Here is a 16,844-nt window from a genome sequence, read left to right as displayed (position 1 = left end):
CCGTCCAACCATTTCTATTTGATGCTTTCTGAATTTGGATTAGACTCGTTTGTTATGTATACACTCGATTAGGGTAAGCAAGCAGGTCAAATCCACCGCAGGTTTGCATCCGTGCGTGATTATTCTCAAGTCTCTCAGGAACAGATAAAGTCAATGCATGGTTAGTATACTGCACGCGGCAGCCGTGCTCAAGTGGAATCAGGATTTCTTTTCTCCTTTTGGGGGTATAGTTGGCCATTTGGCCCGGGCACTACGGGCCGGCCCAAGCACGGCACTAAGAAGCACGGTCCAGGAATGGCCCGGCCCGGCACCCATCGTGCTAGTGCCTGGCACGGCCCGTAGGTAGTGCCGGGCCTGGGCCGGCAATCTGGCCCGCAGTGCCGGCACGGGCACGGCACGGAAATTGGGCCGACACTGTACTGGCCCGATTCGTATGAACCGTTGGATGTTTGATATTCTTCCTAAGCCGTTGGATGTACTCGATTGAAAAATCCTAGAATAAAAACACTCATCCCAGCCTCCCATCCCTCCCCGCGCCACTATCGCTCGTCTCTCGCTCGCGGAGGCAGCCCCGACGCCGCTCTCTCTCGCTCGCGGAGCTGCTCCTCTCTTGCTCGCTTCCCCAGCAGGCCGGCTGCCTCTCTCTTGCCACGCCGGAGGCTGGTCGCCGCCTCGCGGGGGTTTCTCTCTCTCGCCCCCTCGGCCCTCTCCCGCTCAGCGGCGCAAGGCCACGGGAACAGCAGCGATGATGGGAAGAGAAGTGGTGCTGGCAGCGGGCGGCTCCGCGAGGGCGGGCGGCGGCGCGGCCCCACGCCGGCGGGCAAGCACAGACGGTGCCGCTGGCGTCGGGCTACCGTGCTCGACAGCACGGCATGGCACGGCTAACCGTCCATAGGGCCGTGCCAGGGCCGAGATGTCGGCACGGCGGCACTACACGGCACGGCACGGCTAAGCCATCGTGCCGCATAGTGCCGTGCCAGTGCCAGTGCGGTGCCGTGCGGCACGGTTGGCCACGTATATTTGGGGGGCAATCAGCAGCGCATCTCCCACGTCTTGTCACCCGGTCTCTACAGGCCCAACAGTCCCAACCGCCTCCGTGTCGCCCCCGATGACGTCGAACCACTCGGCCCTGGGGCCATGACGAACTGGCTCCATTGATGACCACGGTTGCAACAGTCCAGTAATCGAGAGTCCAACCACACTGCCACGGCCAGCACTATTTAACACGTGCTTGCGTGCACCGGCGGCAAACACAAACGACGAGCCCACCTCGGCCTCTCTTCTTCTCCAGCCGCACGTACGAAGTTGCCACACTGCCAGCAAGCTAGCGAGAGCGAGAGCGAGAGCGAGAGAGAGCTATGGGGAGCGTGCCGGCGGAGGAGATGGCCGTGGACTTCGGCGGCCTGGTAGGCGACCTGAGGGAGGTGTACGAGAGCGACAGGACCCGGGACCTGGAATGGCGGGAGTCGCAGCTCAGGGGTCTCGTCAGGCTCCTGGAGGAAGAGGAGGAGGCCATCTTCGACGTGCTCCGCGAGGACCTCGGCAAGCACCGCGGCGAGGCCTTCAGAGACGAGGTTGGTTTGGTTTGATTCCTTCGCTGTATCGATATGCTCCGCGTTCTGTTCATCTAGGTTCACGAAGCCCTCTGCTGATTGATTATGCTCGCTCGTGCTCAGGTTGGGGTTCTGAAGAAGTCCGTCGTCGACAAGCTGCAAAACCTCAAGAACTGGGCGGCACCCGAGAAGGCAAGCTCTGCCTGATACTCACTCCAGTGTCTTGTAGTACCAGCATGAAGGCATTCGCTCAGTTTATTACGGCTTTCTGCATGATGAGCTTAGGATGATGCTTTTCTTGTCATGGCTTTTAACACCTGCTTGTGGTTTCGGGAGAACAGGCTCACACGCCGCTGGTTGCCTTCCCGGCGACCGCGATGGTGGTGCCGGAGCCGCTCGGGGTTGTGCTCATCTTCTCCTGCTGGAATCTCCCAATAGGTGAGAACGAGACCGATGATCACCTCTTTGCTCCACTCTCTTAGGCAGGCGTGTATTTGCGTTGAGCATAGGACTGAACGCTGTTCTCTTTCTTGAAAATAAAAGCGGGTACTCTGAGAGCATTAAAACGCCACCTAAAAAAATTCGCCAAAAACAGAATTTGAAAGTAATTGCATGTTGGTCAGACATCAAATCGTGGCATCAATTGCATAATTCGCTAGAACTGTCTATTGGATCCTGAGGTCAATCGGTGACCTGCACGAAACGTATCAAGACACTTAAGAAGCAGACAGGAGGTGTGTGTCAGTGTGTGGTGGCAAATTTGACAAGTGCATCTTCATTATCTTTGCACAAGATCCCTGGTTAATAGATCAAGTTGGATCCTGATAGCAGGTAGCACAGTTTTCAAATTCTGTCTAGTTACCTTAAGCATGTAAAAGTCAGAAAAATACTAGTATGTTAAAAAAACTCGTGGACCATTATTCTCGTGGATTTTTTTGCTCAACAAAACTGAGAGATGACGAACTGGAGGCACGTTCATAGGCCATAGTTAGCCATAGACTAGTATGTTGTACGAGTGGTTACGATCCCCTTAGACCTTCATTAATGGTGTAGTGTAGACGACGTCTCCTTCATAGGCCAGGCCATTGCTACCCGGTTCTTGCGGCTCGCAACAAAGCTGCGTAGGGCCTGTTGTCTCTACTCTCTAGCCTTAGCCTCACCAACAGCGCAGCGGTACTGCACTCGTACTGTTGCAAAAGGTCCGAGAGGCTCGCTATTACACAAGCTAGTGTTATGGTTGGCGAAAAGCTAGCGTAATGGTTGTGGCTCGTGACTGAACCAACCTGTCTGACGGCGACAGTGTTTGAGGTCTCCTCTGTGGTCGGTTAAGGGTCACCTCCGTGACAGGTCGATCTCGTATGTGTTCTCCTTGTCCTTGCGCGGATGGGTGAACGCACGGTTCGCGGTTGAGTGGAAAGAAACTAACCTCCTGGAACCAACTGTTTCCTGTCACGGCCGGCCGGGGACTGTGCTCTGTGCCTCAGTGAACGATCGCTCAACGGCATTAGGAGATCAGAATTCCAGATCAACTCTTATGTTACTGTCACAATCCTGCGATCAAAGCTCACGGTGTCTCGATTCACTGCACTCGCGCAGGCCTGGCCCTGGAGCCGCTATCCGGAGCCCTGGCGGCTGGCAACGCCGTGGTGGTGAAGCCGTCCGAGCTCGCGCCGTCCACCTCGGCGTTCCTGGCGGCCAACATACCAAAGTACCTGGACGCCAAGGCCGTGAAGGTGGTTGAGGGCGGGGCGGATGTCGGAGAGAAGCTCATGGAGCACAGATGGGACAAGGTCCTCTTCACCGGTAGGCTCTCTGAAGTCTGAAGTCTGAACAAACATGAACTACTGGCAGTCCCTGCATTGCATTCGTTGCATGAACAGACGTCTGACGGCTGTTTTTCTCCTGGTGCATCTCTCAGGCAGCAGCCGTGTTGGGCGCCTTATCATGACGAAGGCCGCCAAGCACCTGACACCGGTGGCGCTGGAGCTCGGCTCCAAGTGCCCGTGCATCATCGACTGGCTCGATAGCAACAGGGACAGCCAGGTACAAACAACTGTGTTCTTCAGGATCTTCAGTTTTGCGGCAGGACAGCAGCTAACTGACCTTAACACATGTATGATACTGTACTGACTACAAGCAGGTAGCTGTGAACCGCATAATTGGGGCCAAATGGTCCACCTGCTCCGGCCAAGCTTGCATCGCCATCGACTACGTGCTGGTCGAGGAGGAATTCGCGCCGATTCTGGTCTGCTTCAGTGTTTTCTCCGATATGCAGTCTTGTACCATATGACGCCTGCTGGCGCATTACGTTGTTTCTGACTTGTGACGCCTGTTCCCCCTGAAGATCGAAATGCTCAAGTCCACACTGAAGAGGTTCTTCACCAAGACAGAGTACATGGCGCGCATCCTGAACGAGAAGCACTTCAAGAGGCTGAGCGGCCTCCTGGCGGATCGCAGGGTGGCAGCCTCCGTCGTGCACGGCGGGCACTTCAACCCCAAGACGCTGTAAGCAACTCAGATCAGCATCGCCATGGCCATGCAGTGTTACCACACAAAACCGGTGCCCCTGCTTGACGCCGTTTTCCCAATTGTGAAGGAGCATCGAACCCACGCTGCTGCTGAACCCTCCGCTCGACTCTGACATCATGACGGAGGAGATATTCGGCCCGCTGCTCCCCATCATCACGGTCAAGAAGATCGAAGACAGCATCACGTTCCTGAAATCGAAGCCGAAGCCGCTGGCGATCTATGCCTTCACCAGGAACGAGGAGCTGAAGCGCCGGATCATCGACGAGACGTCTTCCGGGAGCGTCACATTCAACGACGCCATCGTGCAGGTACGCGTCACTCCTGCAGTGTCTGAGCTTCACTTTCCTTTTCTCCACTGAAATAAATGCACGCCATTTCTGAACTTTCTTCTGCAAACATCCATCTATTTGCAGTATGGCCTGGACAGCATCCCGTTCGGCGGCGTCGGGCACAGCGGGTTCGGGCAGTACCACGGCAAGTACTCGTTCGAGATGTTCAGCCACAAGAAGGCGGTGCTCAAGAGGAGCTTCCTCATTGAGTTCATGTTCCGATACCCACCCTGGGACGAGAGCAAGATCGGCTTCCTCAGGCGCGTCTACCGTTTCGACTACATCTCGCTCTTCTTCGCACTGATCGGCCTGAGGAGGTGAGGCAGCCGGCGCTCGCCAGCCAGCCAGCCTGAGGAAGAAGAGGCCGGCAGTGAGTCAATAACCGAGCAAACAGAATTTGCTCCTACCATTGCTGATGGTCAAGTGCGAGCAACGGTTATGGATCCGTTTATAACTTTATACTGGTTTATTTAATTATATTGCGTAAAGAATTTGCCCCTGCTACCTGTGTACACCAAAGCCTCTATATTGTCAGCTTATATGTGCCCGTCGTTTATTGCACCAACAGATTTCATAATGTAATATAATTTCAGCTTGTGCTTTTCTCATTGACACACACCACGTTTTGCCACTTTTACCCTTTTTTATCTTTTTTAAAAAACGAACTAACTCATGATGTTACAAACAAGCTAAAAACAGACAGCCATAGTTAATGGAAGGTCAGGAATGTTGCGAGTCTACCCTAGTTCAGAATGTACGCGGCTTGTTTATTGACCTACCAATGCTACTTAAAATTTCCATATTGATCAAGGTAAACCAACGATATTCCATTCATAGAAAAGAGACATGGAAGTAGAAAAGATTGTACATGTAATTGAGCAGATCGCACATACCCAGTACATACAGATTGTTGTCACGACACTACCATGAAAACAAAAAACATCAGGCATATGAGCTACAACATTCTGTGCGGTGCTAAACAGAGATGAACACCCTCCCGTACATATGTATGAAGTCACTTACGTGTTCTCGACAGTGCAAACTTGTCCAGAGATCCATCACTGTGACTGACTCTTCCCAAGGAGTTTCTCAAGCTGTCCATTTGAAAGAGCATTTACCGTATCTGCAATTGTATATGCAAAATGTTAACCGTTGATATTGGCAAAGGTAGATGCGCATGTAAACAACACTGCATACAAGAAAGAAGGTTTAAGGGCACTCAAGGTTTAAACACTAACCATCTGAGCCACCAACATGCTGGCCATTCACAAATACCTGTGGCACAGTATGGCGCCCAACTAGGTCTAGGAGAACACTTTGAATGTCACGTCCATCCTCTGAATGGCATGTGTATATTAGGTTTGTAATTCTTGTAGACAAATGCCTGAAAATATGTGACTGGATTGAAGTTCCATATGGATCAAGGATGATTACCTCGGAGGTCAAGTTCAACAACAAATGGATCTTCCTTGAGATCTCGAAATATGCGCTTAGCACGCATGGAGTACCTATGAGAAAGAAAGTACAGAAATATTTAGTAACAGAAGTAAGCACTAGTATTTAAGAATGCAAAAGTAGTCAGACCATGAAAAGAAGTGTGATGTTTTTTTGGAACATTTTATTTATGTAAAAGAACAGGACTTCACCCAGCAGCAATACCATCATGTCATCCAATAACCTTACTTGAGCTTAAAGCACTGGAACAACAGTCCAGTCTATGTTTCTAGAGCCATAATCCAAGTGACAAAAACAAAGATCCACACCCAGCCAAGACCAAGAAAGGGGAACACAAAAAGACAACATGTGATGTAAGTACAGTGCTTCTCAAATAAAGCAACAGCAGCCACGGATGTTTTTCATGCTGGCACATTATATTTGAAGGAGAGGGATGAAAGAACAGCCAGCATCTTGCCCATTAACAAAAAGGGCACAGTAGACATCATGCCAACATTGAAGAGAAGGGCAGGACAAGCTAGAGATAATTAAACAAATAAAGACCATAAAGGTACAAAAATGAACAATCCCCTTCGTCATGGATGGCTGGTGAGAACACAGTAGGGAGGGAAGGTAAGGGTAGGGTAAGTGGGGATTCTGATTGTTATCTGATTCAACAGGGGCAAGAGTTAGTTTTGAGAGGTACTTCAGTTGGATTAGGATTTCCACAAAAATTAAATGTTCAGAGTTCTAACTACAAGGAGACTACAAGATACCCTAGCTCAGAATACACAATCCTTGTAGCAAAGCATGTTTACCTAAAACAAAAGTTGCGCTCTCTGTATTTAACTTGTGTGTTCTGACAAGTAAATTACAGAGCAAAATACTGAACACCTAGGTTCATATACTGCTAGAAAACATGAAAACAACATATGCATATTATCGTGTAGAATATGGTGTATGTGCATATACTACAGAAATTATAATTACAGAATCAACAGATTATGATTATGGTGTATGGCACATATTATGATTACAAAATCAGAAGAAACCAGGGCTCAGGCTGAAAAATTCAAACTCATCTATAATTCTATATTCTTTGTCGTGAAAACTAAGATAGAAACAACCGATGCTGAAATCGATTCACCACATTACGACATCATGCATGTCCGGGCACAATCATACAACAAGAAGTCAGTTCAAATATAAATCACCACTCTGCAAGTAACAGGCCAATTGGCTGCTGGTCAGCTAAAGACAGTTGAGCTTGTAGAGTCTGTGAACACAACAGTTCACCCACATGGTACAATAGTACACTGTATAATTCACATGAGTAGCCGATTCAAACAGTATGTATGATCTGAACCTATAGGCTATAGCTATTTTACTTGTAATAGCGTATAGACCAGCATCTTAGGCGGTTAGGCCATAAACTAGAGCTGCATAATCCGCAGGATGAAGCAAGCCCCGTGGTGACAGTACAGATTCACCGAACCTAACCCAAGTTCCACCAAACATGTAACAGTTTGCGGCTTCCATTTTTCAGTTGTAGGAGCTTAACTGCAGGATTTGTGCCACATGATGCAACGGGAGCCAAATACGCAATAGGGGCACTGCCAACGAACAAAACCTAACCAGTATCGACTTCCTGCGGCTCAATCGCAAGGATGAATATCCTAATTCCCACCACCATCATCGGCTAAATCCACCCGATTCACTATACACCAAAGCCTTCGCCAAGCAAAACAGCAACAGCGGTTAGACGCGAAACTTCCTGGGATCTGAACTACTCGCATGGTGACGTTCGGCCGCCCGCGCGCACCAGACCCTATCCCAAATCCCTCCGCCCCAGATTTCCAGACCAAGAGCAAGCAAGCAAAGAGAGCGGTATGAAGTTGTTGGTGTCTGGGAGGGGAGGACTTACGGGCAGTAGGTTTTCGAGAAGATGGTGATGCGGTTGGAGTAGATGGCGTTCTGCACGAAGGCCGACGGCGACCGCGTCGCCGCTGCGAACTCCGCCGCGGCGAGGAGGAGGAAGAGGGGAAACGCCAATCTGGCCAGAGCCATCCCCACTTCGACTCGGATGGATCGGTCGACCGCGCGCGGCTCCGGTCGGTCTTCCCCCTCTGATCTTTCTGCAGGGAAGAGGCCACGCCGCTTTTCTTTTTCTATTTTTTTTATTTTTTTCGTGGAAAATGTTTCGTTTCCTAACCGAAATCCAGTTTTAGCCCATTGGGATGTTGCGTTTCGCGTAAATTAGCTTTCGGCCCATGGGATGTGTAATAACTCGCAGCTTCCTTGTTTAGTTTGATATGAGAATCCTCTAAAAAAAATAGTTCGATTTGAGAATGAAATCAACTCTGCAGTTTCCAAAGGAGGACAAATAGTCTAAGTATGTATAGGGGTACTGCTTTATCAGTGCTGTGAAGAAACCGAATGCTCTTCTTGGACGAAATGTTCATTAAGACTTAATTTACTTGACGGTTTCATCTTATAAATTCATGGAAAACCTGAATATGTGCCCATGTTATTCCCCTTTATCTATAGATTTATTATTTTATTGAATCTAAAAAAACTCGATCTGCGAGGAGCAAGCCGCCCCCGAGCATTATATTAAGAAGAAGGTCTTCACACGCAGATCGAGAAAATCCTCGAACTCCTACCCACCCATACATATATTTTTACCCTCAAGCTGAAACTTCACTCTCACAGGGAATCAAACTGAAGACCTGAGGGGTACTATTAGAGCACTCAGGTAGGGGCACGATCGCTTTTATTGAACCTGATTTATTTTTATCTATGAAATACCGAAAAACTGTCAATTTAAGACGTTGTACGGCGTGCATACGAGCATGATGAGTGTAGTGTGAACATATCGCCGCTAATTTCAGGACGTGCTATCTGCCTGCGACCGTATTCTGTTTCCCAACACTTTTAATTGTGCGCTGCGTTCCTCAACTCGGGTTTTGACTAGCTCGCGGCACCGAACACCCCCCATCAATCCGACCCACCCGAATTCCATGGCACGTTGAAGAATTCCAGGAATTGCGGCTTCTACACGTGCTCATTCAAATCTCGTGCAAAGGGAGAAAACGAACACTGTTCCAGGATGACAGTGATAGAAAGGCTTTGAAGTTGCATCGAGCAAAAAAGGGAGATACAAAGGTGCTGAAGCTTCTTCCCTCTTGCACCCCTCAAAAAAGCACGAACGCTCCCAGGCATCCGATCGGAGGACGCCCGGAAGAGCAAAAAACAGTTGCGGTGGTAAATGAGCCCGGAAACAACTTCTGTTACAGTTAACTGGAAATAAAACTAGAACACCAGCCGATGCATAATACAGACGGCACGGCGAGTCGGTCGTCTTCCGTTCACGAGTTCACCAGTAAGAATACGCCGTGGACGCGGTTCTGGGTCTCTTGCTGCCGGCCACGGCCAGCTCCGCGCCGCCGTACATCATCTGCGGCACCCACCGCTCCCGGCTTGCCCGCCCGACGCCGGCGGCGGCCGCGCTGTCGCCGAACAGCTGGTCCTGCGCCATCCAGGCCGAGTAGCCGTCCGGCATGATGCCGATCCGGGCTAGTCCTCCCTGCACGATCAAAATAAGACCCGGTTAAAATCAGAGGTCACTGCAGTCCGGTTTTTAACTTCTCTTCTCTATACTGTATGCTCCTGTCGTCAATCTACTGTATGCTGGATATGCTACTATATTGTATTGTAGCATCAGGGCGCCGTGGCTAAACTGGCCCCGCGAGATAAAATAGATTTTGCTCCTGGAGATGTTTATGGCCACACCCTGGACCAGCGAGGGTTTGCGAGCATAACTACAGACCGTACAGCCGCGCCCATAATGGATGGGGTTACTGGTTGGATTGGAAGCAATGGCACTAATGCCGATGCCGACGTGATCGGGATATTGCCGTGCTTGCTTTCAGTGTGCTCGCCGCTAGCTCGGGAGCGTGTCAAAGGTCGCTCAAGCAGAATTATGGTAGTACGAGTACGACTGGCTGCTAGCTAGGTTACTTTACTTCGTGGATCGCTAAGCACGTTTACTGGTTCGTCATTGCAATGGGAGCAACGGACGGGGACCAAGACACCAACACCAACCTGATAGGACGCGTCTGCAGAGACGCCGTTGTTGGCGGCGGCTGCGGCCTCGTCGACCAGGAAGTCCTCGACGTGCCAGCCGGGCAGCGTCTTGGTGAGGTACTCGGAGATGCTGCTGCTGTCGCTGCCGTGGCTGGTAGCGGGCGCCGACGAGGGAGGGGCCGCGTCGCCGGCGCTGCCGCAGCAGAAGCTGCCGCTGCTGTTCTCGTCCTCCGACGGCGGCGCCGGGCACGCGGCCGGCTCGGCGGAGAGCCGCACGCCGGTGAGCAGGAACCGTGTGTGGCGCATGGTCAGCTCGCTTGCCGTGTGCACCGACACGTCGCAGTCCCGGCACAGGATCGCCCGGTCCTCCTTGCAGAACAGGAGCCCCCTCTTCTCCTGCACGACGTCACATACAGAGAGCGCAAACCGATGAGAACACGAGCATCGAGCTTCGGCAGCCGCGATTGTTAGAGTAGCAAGTACTCGAACATAACCGATCGGAAAGGTTATGCGCGAATGGGTGTCGTGTCGTGTCGCCGAACCTGGCAGATGTCGCAGAGCGGAGGCGGCTGCTGCTGCTGCGCCGCCGACGACCCGGACGAGGACGGCGGCGCCGGGTTGAGCAGCGAGAACCGGCGGTGCTTGCCGGCGAGCTTGTTGGCGCGGTGCACGCGGCGGTCGCACGCGTCGCACAGCGCGGCCTCGTCGGCGCAGCAGAACACCGACGCCGCCTCGGCCGCGCACACGTCGCACTGCACCTTCATCCTCGTCCTCCCCTGTTTCCTTCGCTTCGCTTGATCGCTCTCCCGGCGGGAGTCGGGTCAGCTCGGAGCTGAGGTCAATGGTGTGTGCGGATCGGGTGGAGAGGAAGCTAGCTAACTGTAGCAGCCGCGCGGAGGAAAGTGTGTTAGTCCTTACTACTCCTAGGCCGGCCGGCTTAGCGTGGGAAGATATGTGGGGGCTATGCACTTTTTATACACCTGCGATGAGATCGCACGAGGCGATTTGCGCGCTAACCACGAGCGATTAGTTGTTGCTTTGCTTGTTAAGCGAGGTGGGTTGGGGGAGGATCCGGCCGCATTGAAGGATCGCGAGGTCAAAGGCCGGGAGAGGAGGAGATCAGAGGAGAGAGAGGCGGCCGCGCGCGGCCTACTACGGCATGGGGGGTTCCAGCCGTCGGCGACCGTGCCGACCGGACGTGTTAGGCGCTGCGTCCCCTTCACAGCGCGGCGATGGCGAGGCGATTCATGTGGTGTTACGTTACGTCCGGGCCGGGGCCGTCTCGTCCCAGGCCTCCTTGTCCATGTCTTCTCTGTGTCGTCTTTGCGTGTGCCCGGGCTTGGCTTTCGCGACGGTTTTGGCGGTACGGACACGGACTTTTTGTAAAAGCGCCGCGTTAGCTACAAACGAAAGGAACATCATCGTCTCTGAGCGGTAGCGCCACGCCTGTTTCTGCGATGGTTCTGCTGTTGACCACCGGAATTAAGGTGGTTAATGTGGCTGTATCACTGTGATGTGCTCATGTGTACGGGTGCCAAATACTGCTAGTAAGGTAGTAGCTACTAGCTAGTGTTCTCATAGAGGATAGAGTATCAGATCATGAAAGTGAGATTCTGACAATCCGGAACAGGGTTATGGCATTATGGCTGGTCAATGGAAGTAGCTAGCACTGCGTATTGATTTTTCAGATTAACAGTAAATCGGTTGATGTGATTGTCTGCTTATTGGGTCAGTAACATTTTATTTCGCTATTTTTGAAGCCACTTCTTTTAGAGCATTCCGATGAAGAACTCACTGCTGTATCATTCTTCATTCGTTGTACCACCACTAGGAAACAGCCTAAATCCACACGTCGTGTTGCATTCAGCATTCGTCACTGCAACGTGTTCCTACGCGTTGCCTCCTACCACCACCACGCCACCGTCACCACACTGCCATTGCACTGATTTCTCTAAATCAGGTATAATGTCGCAGCTCACGTCTATATTGTCGCTATCGCCTTTCTAACAAACTATAAACCCTGTGATATTACTCATTTTTTACACATGACTTATTCTACCACCCTCGTACTTAGATTGCAACGATGGTGTTTGGTTAGCTCAAATGTAATGTAATATGGTTACTAAAGGTAACGAATCCCATTACATATGTTTAGTTACGATGGTTTGTAATCAATTGACATCGTAATCAAATCTCTTACCTAAATAATATCTATACAAACTTGTTACCCCTCCTCCCCCACTGTAATCAGATACAACACCCACACCGTAATCTGATTACATTACTAGAGTGCAACCGAATAAAGAGGGTAATCATCCATTCCGCCACCAAATACACTATAATCTAATTCTCTTTATGTTTATATTATCTTAGTACGAACCAAACACTATGCATCAGCCAGAGCACGAGCTGTGAGGTTAGAAAAAAAATCGAGAATTCTGAAAATGGAGAAACCAGCCAATTTAAAACCCATATTCAAAGGAGAAGAAGGCGTGACACCGAAACACGAAAAATGTATGCCTTTAAGGGAAAAAAAAAGGATGCCCCCATGCATTTGAAATTCTAAATCCATGGCATGCATACAAGTATAGATGGTGGGGAGATACGCCCACATACACCAAGAAAAAGTGCTAGTGATAAATCATTTTCTTTTCCCGAAAAGCGCAACTACTAACATGGGTGGGACACCTTTTTGAAGATATGAGAACCAAGATTTTTTGCAATGCTTCATCAGTTTTGTAAGGCGGCATTAAAAATTTGATTTCCGCGCCGCATTTCTCTATATCCAACCGGATCGCAACGTTGCAACAATGGACAAAATCACCGGTCCTTTCCAGATTTATGCTTATCTTTTCTCATATTCCTCTGAAGAAACTCATGCCGGATTGGCCGTGATGGGCATGAAATGGGCAGGTCATGGCCTCATGGGGTCTAGGCAAGGGGCATGGCAGCATGGGCGCTACGAGCCCGGATCATAAAGGCAGCCTTCAACTTGGCGCCACCCCCTCCTCTTATCCTGTCCCTCTCCTTCCCACTTGCGCTCTCGCAAAGCCGTTTTGCAAATGCTGCTGTCGTCGAGCAGCCCGAGCATCGGAAGCTCAGACCTCCAGGACCAGGAGCAGGCGGCCAACGGCAGAGACCTACCCACCCGGTGTGCAGCTGGTTACTGCCGCAAAGGTAGCGGTATGGACAGGGAAATTTATGATTTTTCTGCAGCAAATGGACGGGGGATTTGGGATTTGATTCTATCGGTTGCACCAAATGCTAGGCGACACATGACCGCTTTTTTATCCGCTAGCAGCAGCAGCAGCAGCGAGATCCTGAAGAAGGGGGCGTGCGTATAGGTGTACAGCAGAGCAGACAAGCAGCCCTAAACGAGATGGACTTACGCGCTGGCCAACGTGCGGGTACTATAGCGATCGGATGCCCTCGTGGCATGTGAAATGTGCCATGCAAGGGGAGGATCGCAGCACAGGATCAATTATGCGGCCGGTCTGTTGACCCACTGACAGCGAGCACCTAGCTAGTTGCGCACTAGCATTTGGCGTGTTGCTACGTGCTAGAATTTTGGTTTTTCAATGGAGTGAAAAGGGAAAAGGGGAAGAAGGGACACCCATGGTGGTGTGCGTTTTGAGCCGTCGGAAGCAACAGCGACGTGGTTGCAACTCTGGACTCTGGAAAGTTCATTTTTGTCATCGAAGGAAGGAAAGTCTGCGCATCCCATTCAGGAATCGGAAGAGTTCGTGGTGCAGAAGCCAATCGAAGCGAGTGGAAACGTTGAATCTTCTTCCAAGTCGGGGGGTGTTGACAGATCAGGACGCTGATTTGGTTGGCCCGGTCCCCGCCCGCGCTCGCCCAGATGGCCACTGGCCTGCATAAACAATGTGCGCTTTTCCAATCGCGCAAGGCAGCGAAGATGCGTCGGGGATGCGGCACGGCACGGGACGGCAACAGCAGGGGGTCAGTGGAGGGGGAAGGGGAGATCCATTGAATCGCGGCCGGGGATTTGCGTGCCCGCGGTATCGAGGCGAAAAGTGGACCCAAAAAGGCCTGTTTTGGCCGCATCCGCGCATAGCTTTTGCCCGCCTGGCGGCATGGGCGACGCACGCAGGCCGCAGCTGGCTCGGCTCGGCACCGCGTGGGGGTGGGGGGCTGGGGGCTGCGCGCGCTGGGGATCAGCGGCACGCGGACGCGGGGCGGGGAAGCGGGCGAGAGCGGCCGCCGCGGCCCGCGGGGGTGCTCGGGTGGCGCTGGCAGCGCGTGGGCACGTCGCTCTCTTCATCCCGCTCGCATCGCACCACGGCGCTAACAGCACAGCAGGGCGCTCTCGGCGCTCGCGTGTAGCGTGACGTGCGCCCAGCTCGGTACGCCGGCCGCGGCCCCTCTCGGCTGCAGCTGCAGCCAGCCACTGGCTAACGACTCGACCGGCCCTTGATTAGGCCGTTCGAGCAGGTCAACCGCCAGCGCCTCACCTGGTTTCCGCAGACGGGATGCAGTCGGAGAGTTCTCTTGTGCGGTGGTACTAGTATACTTCGTGCTTACATTTGGGTCGATGCGCCACGTTAGGAACAAGGTTAAGTCGTCAGGGCGGATCTGGAGAGAAAATTAAAGGGATCAGACAAATATTTGCCGGTTCAAAAATTTAGCAATTTATTCTAATTTTTTATTATCCACACAAGTATACAATAGCTAGTCATGACTATAGAGAATATACCGATATGGCGTAGGGAAATAGGACTTACTTATATTGTTTTGAGTTGGAGGAGGAACATCATAAACAGGAGGTCGACCGTGATGTTGTCCTCCATTGCAGCCATGCCGCCGCAGACACCGGCTTGCCCACCATCGATGGTGTAATGGCAGCGCAAGATTCCGGCAGTTTACAGATCGCAGGCGGCGAACCATCGGGTGTCGGGCGAGGTTTTGCGATGTTAGCATGTCGTGAGATTGGAATGAAATGTCACGTGATTAGGTATGTCCGTATGTGAACAGGTGCCTAACCACCTGTGTGCATACGTGTGTTGTTGGGTATTGGACAACAGTTGCCCGAATGACTATTGGTCTTGGCCTTTGTGGTCTTTGGCCTGCTAAGTGCTGATATGGTCTGTGCGCTGGCAGTTGATGAGGGATAGTAGAATTTTTTTTTTATTGTTGGGGAGGCCATGGCCCCGCCGGCCCCCCTCAGTTCCGCCACTGCAAGTCATGAGTAGAGGACGGACTCGATGCCGACGCTCGTATTGGGGTTGGAGCCTTGAACATTGTACTGTAGCCCATAGAAGGTTCAACATTTGTACAGGAGCACATAGGTTGACTCTCGTGCTGTTTTCTGCATTCTTGTTCCCTGCCAAGCAAAGTGAGCACAGGAACTACTATGCCGTTGGTGGTGTGCAATCTGCGTCGTCGGAAAAGTCGCGGCCACCGCCTTGAGGAAAAGCTCACACACGTACTGGTCCCGTGAGGCATTCCTCCGGTACTCCCAGTTCATCTCTATTTTCTTTGAAGAATTTGGTTTCATTATTTCTATTTTTCCTGTGGCCATGGTTTAAGCGTCAGTACTCAGTACTGCTGCCATCCACAAGCTTTCAAGGCTTACATACTGCTGCTTTCGCAATTCTTCAAGCGTACAGCTGGGAATTTATGCGTGCCTCCTTTTTCTTCGGATGGGAGGAAAAGGACAGCAAATGATTCCAAGAAACTTGGGGGAATGCTACTCTATCTGCCTGAAAACGCAACAATTAATTGTCCTGGCTAAAGGAAAGTAAAATTCTATATGTTCTAGCACATAAACAGTGTTTTACCCACCTTTATCCTGCTTTCAGAAATGGTCAAGTCCGAATAATTTGATCACCTGCCATCCAACTTCCTTTTAATAATTTATGAGCACAGGCATCATAATGTTGAATATTGTTTGATTTATTCACCATGCTAAGGCAAAAGGTATTTTGATGTGATAGCATGGTACTTGGGGGTATTTGGATACTTAGATGCTAAACTTTAGCAGTGTCATATTACATGTTCGAATACTAATTAGGAGGACTAAACATGAGCTAATTATAAAACTAATTGCAGAACCCTGCACGAATTCGCGAGACAAATCTATTAAACCTAATTAATCCATCATTAGCAAATGGTTACTTAGCACCATATTATCAAATCATGGACTAATTAGGCTTAATAGATTCGTCTCGCGAATTAGACTCCATCTGTGCAATTAGTTTTGTAATTAGTCTATATTTAATACTCCTAATTAGCATCTAAATATCCGATGTGACATGTGCTAAACTTTAACGGGGCTATCCAAACACCGCCTTAGTTTAGGATTATCCCACAAGTGTATCTGGATGCTTTGCGTTTATCCACGGGCAACTTGCTCGGGCAACGATGAACAGTACCGGGCCTTTTGGACGTGATGTCAAGCTTGTCCGGAACTGTTCAAGGAATTGTTTCGAAGACAGGTACCGGAGGAACAAACCCAGCCACACACCGGCTCGTCGGGTATGAACAGCATTGAAAGACGAAAGGCACCGATCGATCAAGTCAAAGCCAAAACTTGGGCTTTAAATTAGTGCATTATATCGTTGCTTTCCTGTGCACTTTTCTGCCCCGGGCATGGGCACGCAGTGCGCTTTACCATTATTAATTGGGGATCAAAGGCAACCAAGCAGGGCGAGGTGGCACACACAGCCGGCCATGCTGGCTCCATAAGCTCTCTAGAAGCTCTCCTCAGACGTGAGATGTTAGCAGAGCTAAAGTTCTGGACTCCGGCCTGGGCTACCCTGATCAAGCTCATGGCTGACGAACTTGGATTGCACCAAGTCATCATTGTTGAACCTGAAGCTAACTCAAGCACGTCCGCATTTTGCTGGCGCACTGTCAGAAGTGGGGGCGGGGGCGGGGGGGGGGGGGGGGGGGG

General features: G+C 51.0%; 3 protein-coding genes across 3 annotated transcripts; 1 reads left to right on the top strand and 2 right to left on the bottom strand.

Moving 5' to 3' along the window:
• Window positions 1–1,233: 1,233 nt before the first annotated feature.
• On the top strand, window positions 1,234–5,025 carry LOC101762488 (aldehyde dehydrogenase family 3 member F1). The gene is made up of 9 exons (XM_004953227.4): window positions 1,234–1,574; window positions 1,677–1,745; window positions 1,895–1,991; window positions 3,150–3,356; window positions 3,472–3,596; window positions 3,694–3,798; window positions 3,898–4,058; window positions 4,150–4,390; window positions 4,496–5,025. The coding sequence occupies exons 1-9, from the start codon at window positions 1,359–1,361 to the stop codon at window positions 4,730–4,732; spliced, it is 1,458 nt and encodes a 485-aa protein (XP_004953284.1). The 5' UTR covers window positions 1,234–1,358; the 3' UTR covers window positions 4,733–5,025.
• A 188-nt stretch (window positions 5,026–5,213) lies between these two features.
• LOC101762072 (monothiol glutaredoxin-S6) lies at window positions 5,214–7,996 on the bottom strand. The gene is made up of 4 exons (XM_004953226.4): window positions 7,770–7,996; window positions 5,846–5,919; window positions 5,650–5,748; window positions 5,214–5,534 (listed from the first exon to the last, which is right to left on the bottom strand). The coding sequence occupies exons 1-4, from the start codon at window positions 7,910–7,912 to the stop codon at window positions 5,470–5,472; spliced, it is 381 nt and encodes a 126-aa protein (XP_004953283.1). The 5' UTR covers window positions 7,913–7,996; the 3' UTR covers window positions 5,214–5,469.
• Window positions 7,997–8,933: 937 nt separating this feature from the next.
• On the bottom strand, window positions 8,934–11,104 carry LOC101761401 (B-box zinc finger protein 20). Its single transcript, XM_004953224.3, has 3 exons — window positions 10,474–11,104; window positions 9,950–10,327; window positions 8,934–9,431 (listed from the first exon to the last, which is right to left on the bottom strand). Exons 1-3 carry the CDS (start codon window positions 10,693–10,695, stop codon window positions 9,222–9,224), a joined length of 810 nt encoding a protein of 269 aa, XP_004953281.1. The 5' UTR covers window positions 10,696–11,104; the 3' UTR covers window positions 8,934–9,221.
• Window positions 11,105–16,844: the final 5,740 nt, after the last annotated feature.

Source organism: Setaria italica, chromosome I (assembly GCF_000263155.2).
Source record: "Setaria italica strain Yugu1 chromosome I, Setaria_italica_v2.0, whole genome shotgun sequence".
NCBI lineage: Eukaryota > Viridiplantae > Streptophyta > Magnoliopsida > Poales > Poaceae > Setaria > Setaria italica.
Note: the sequence above shows the minus strand (reverse complement) of the source record. Positions and strands in the feature narration are given on the sequence as shown.

Coding starts and splice junctions, on each gene's coding strand:
- LOC101762488 (XM_004953227.4), top strand. CDS start 1,359: ATGGGGAGCGTGCCGGCGGAGGAGATGGCCGTGGACTTCGGCGGCCTG. Junction 1,992..3,149: donor CTGCTGGAATCTCCCAATAG/GTGAGAACGAGA, acceptor GCACTCGCGCAG/GCCTGGCCCTGGAGCCGCTA. Junction 3,799..3,897: donor AGGAATTCGCGCCGATTCTG/GTCTGCTTCAGT, acceptor TTCCCCCTGAAG/ATCGAAATGCTCAAGTCCAC.
- LOC101761401 (XM_004953224.3), bottom strand. CDS start 10,695: ATGAAGGTGCAGTGCGACGTGTGCGCGGCCGAGGCGGCGTCGGTGTTC. Junction 10,328..10,473: donor CGCTCTGCGACATCTGCCAG/GTTCGGCGACAC, acceptor GACGTCGTGCAG/GAGAAGAGGGGGCTCCTGTT. Junction 9,432..9,949: donor CTGCAGACGCGTCCTATCAG/GTTGGTGTTGGT, acceptor TTGATCGTGCAG/GGAGGACTAGCCCGGATCGG.
- LOC101762072 (XM_004953226.4), bottom strand. CDS start 7,912: ATGGCTCTGGCCAGATTGGCGTTTCCCCTCTTCCTCCTCCTCGCCGCG. Junction 5,920..7,769: donor TTCTCGAAAACCTACTGCCC/GTAAGTCCTCCC, acceptor TCTTTCTCATAG/GTACTCCATGCGTGCTAAGC. Junction 5,749..5,845: donor TGTTGAACTTGACCTCCGAG/GTAATCATCCTT, acceptor CATGCCATTCAG/AGGATGGACGTGACATTCAA.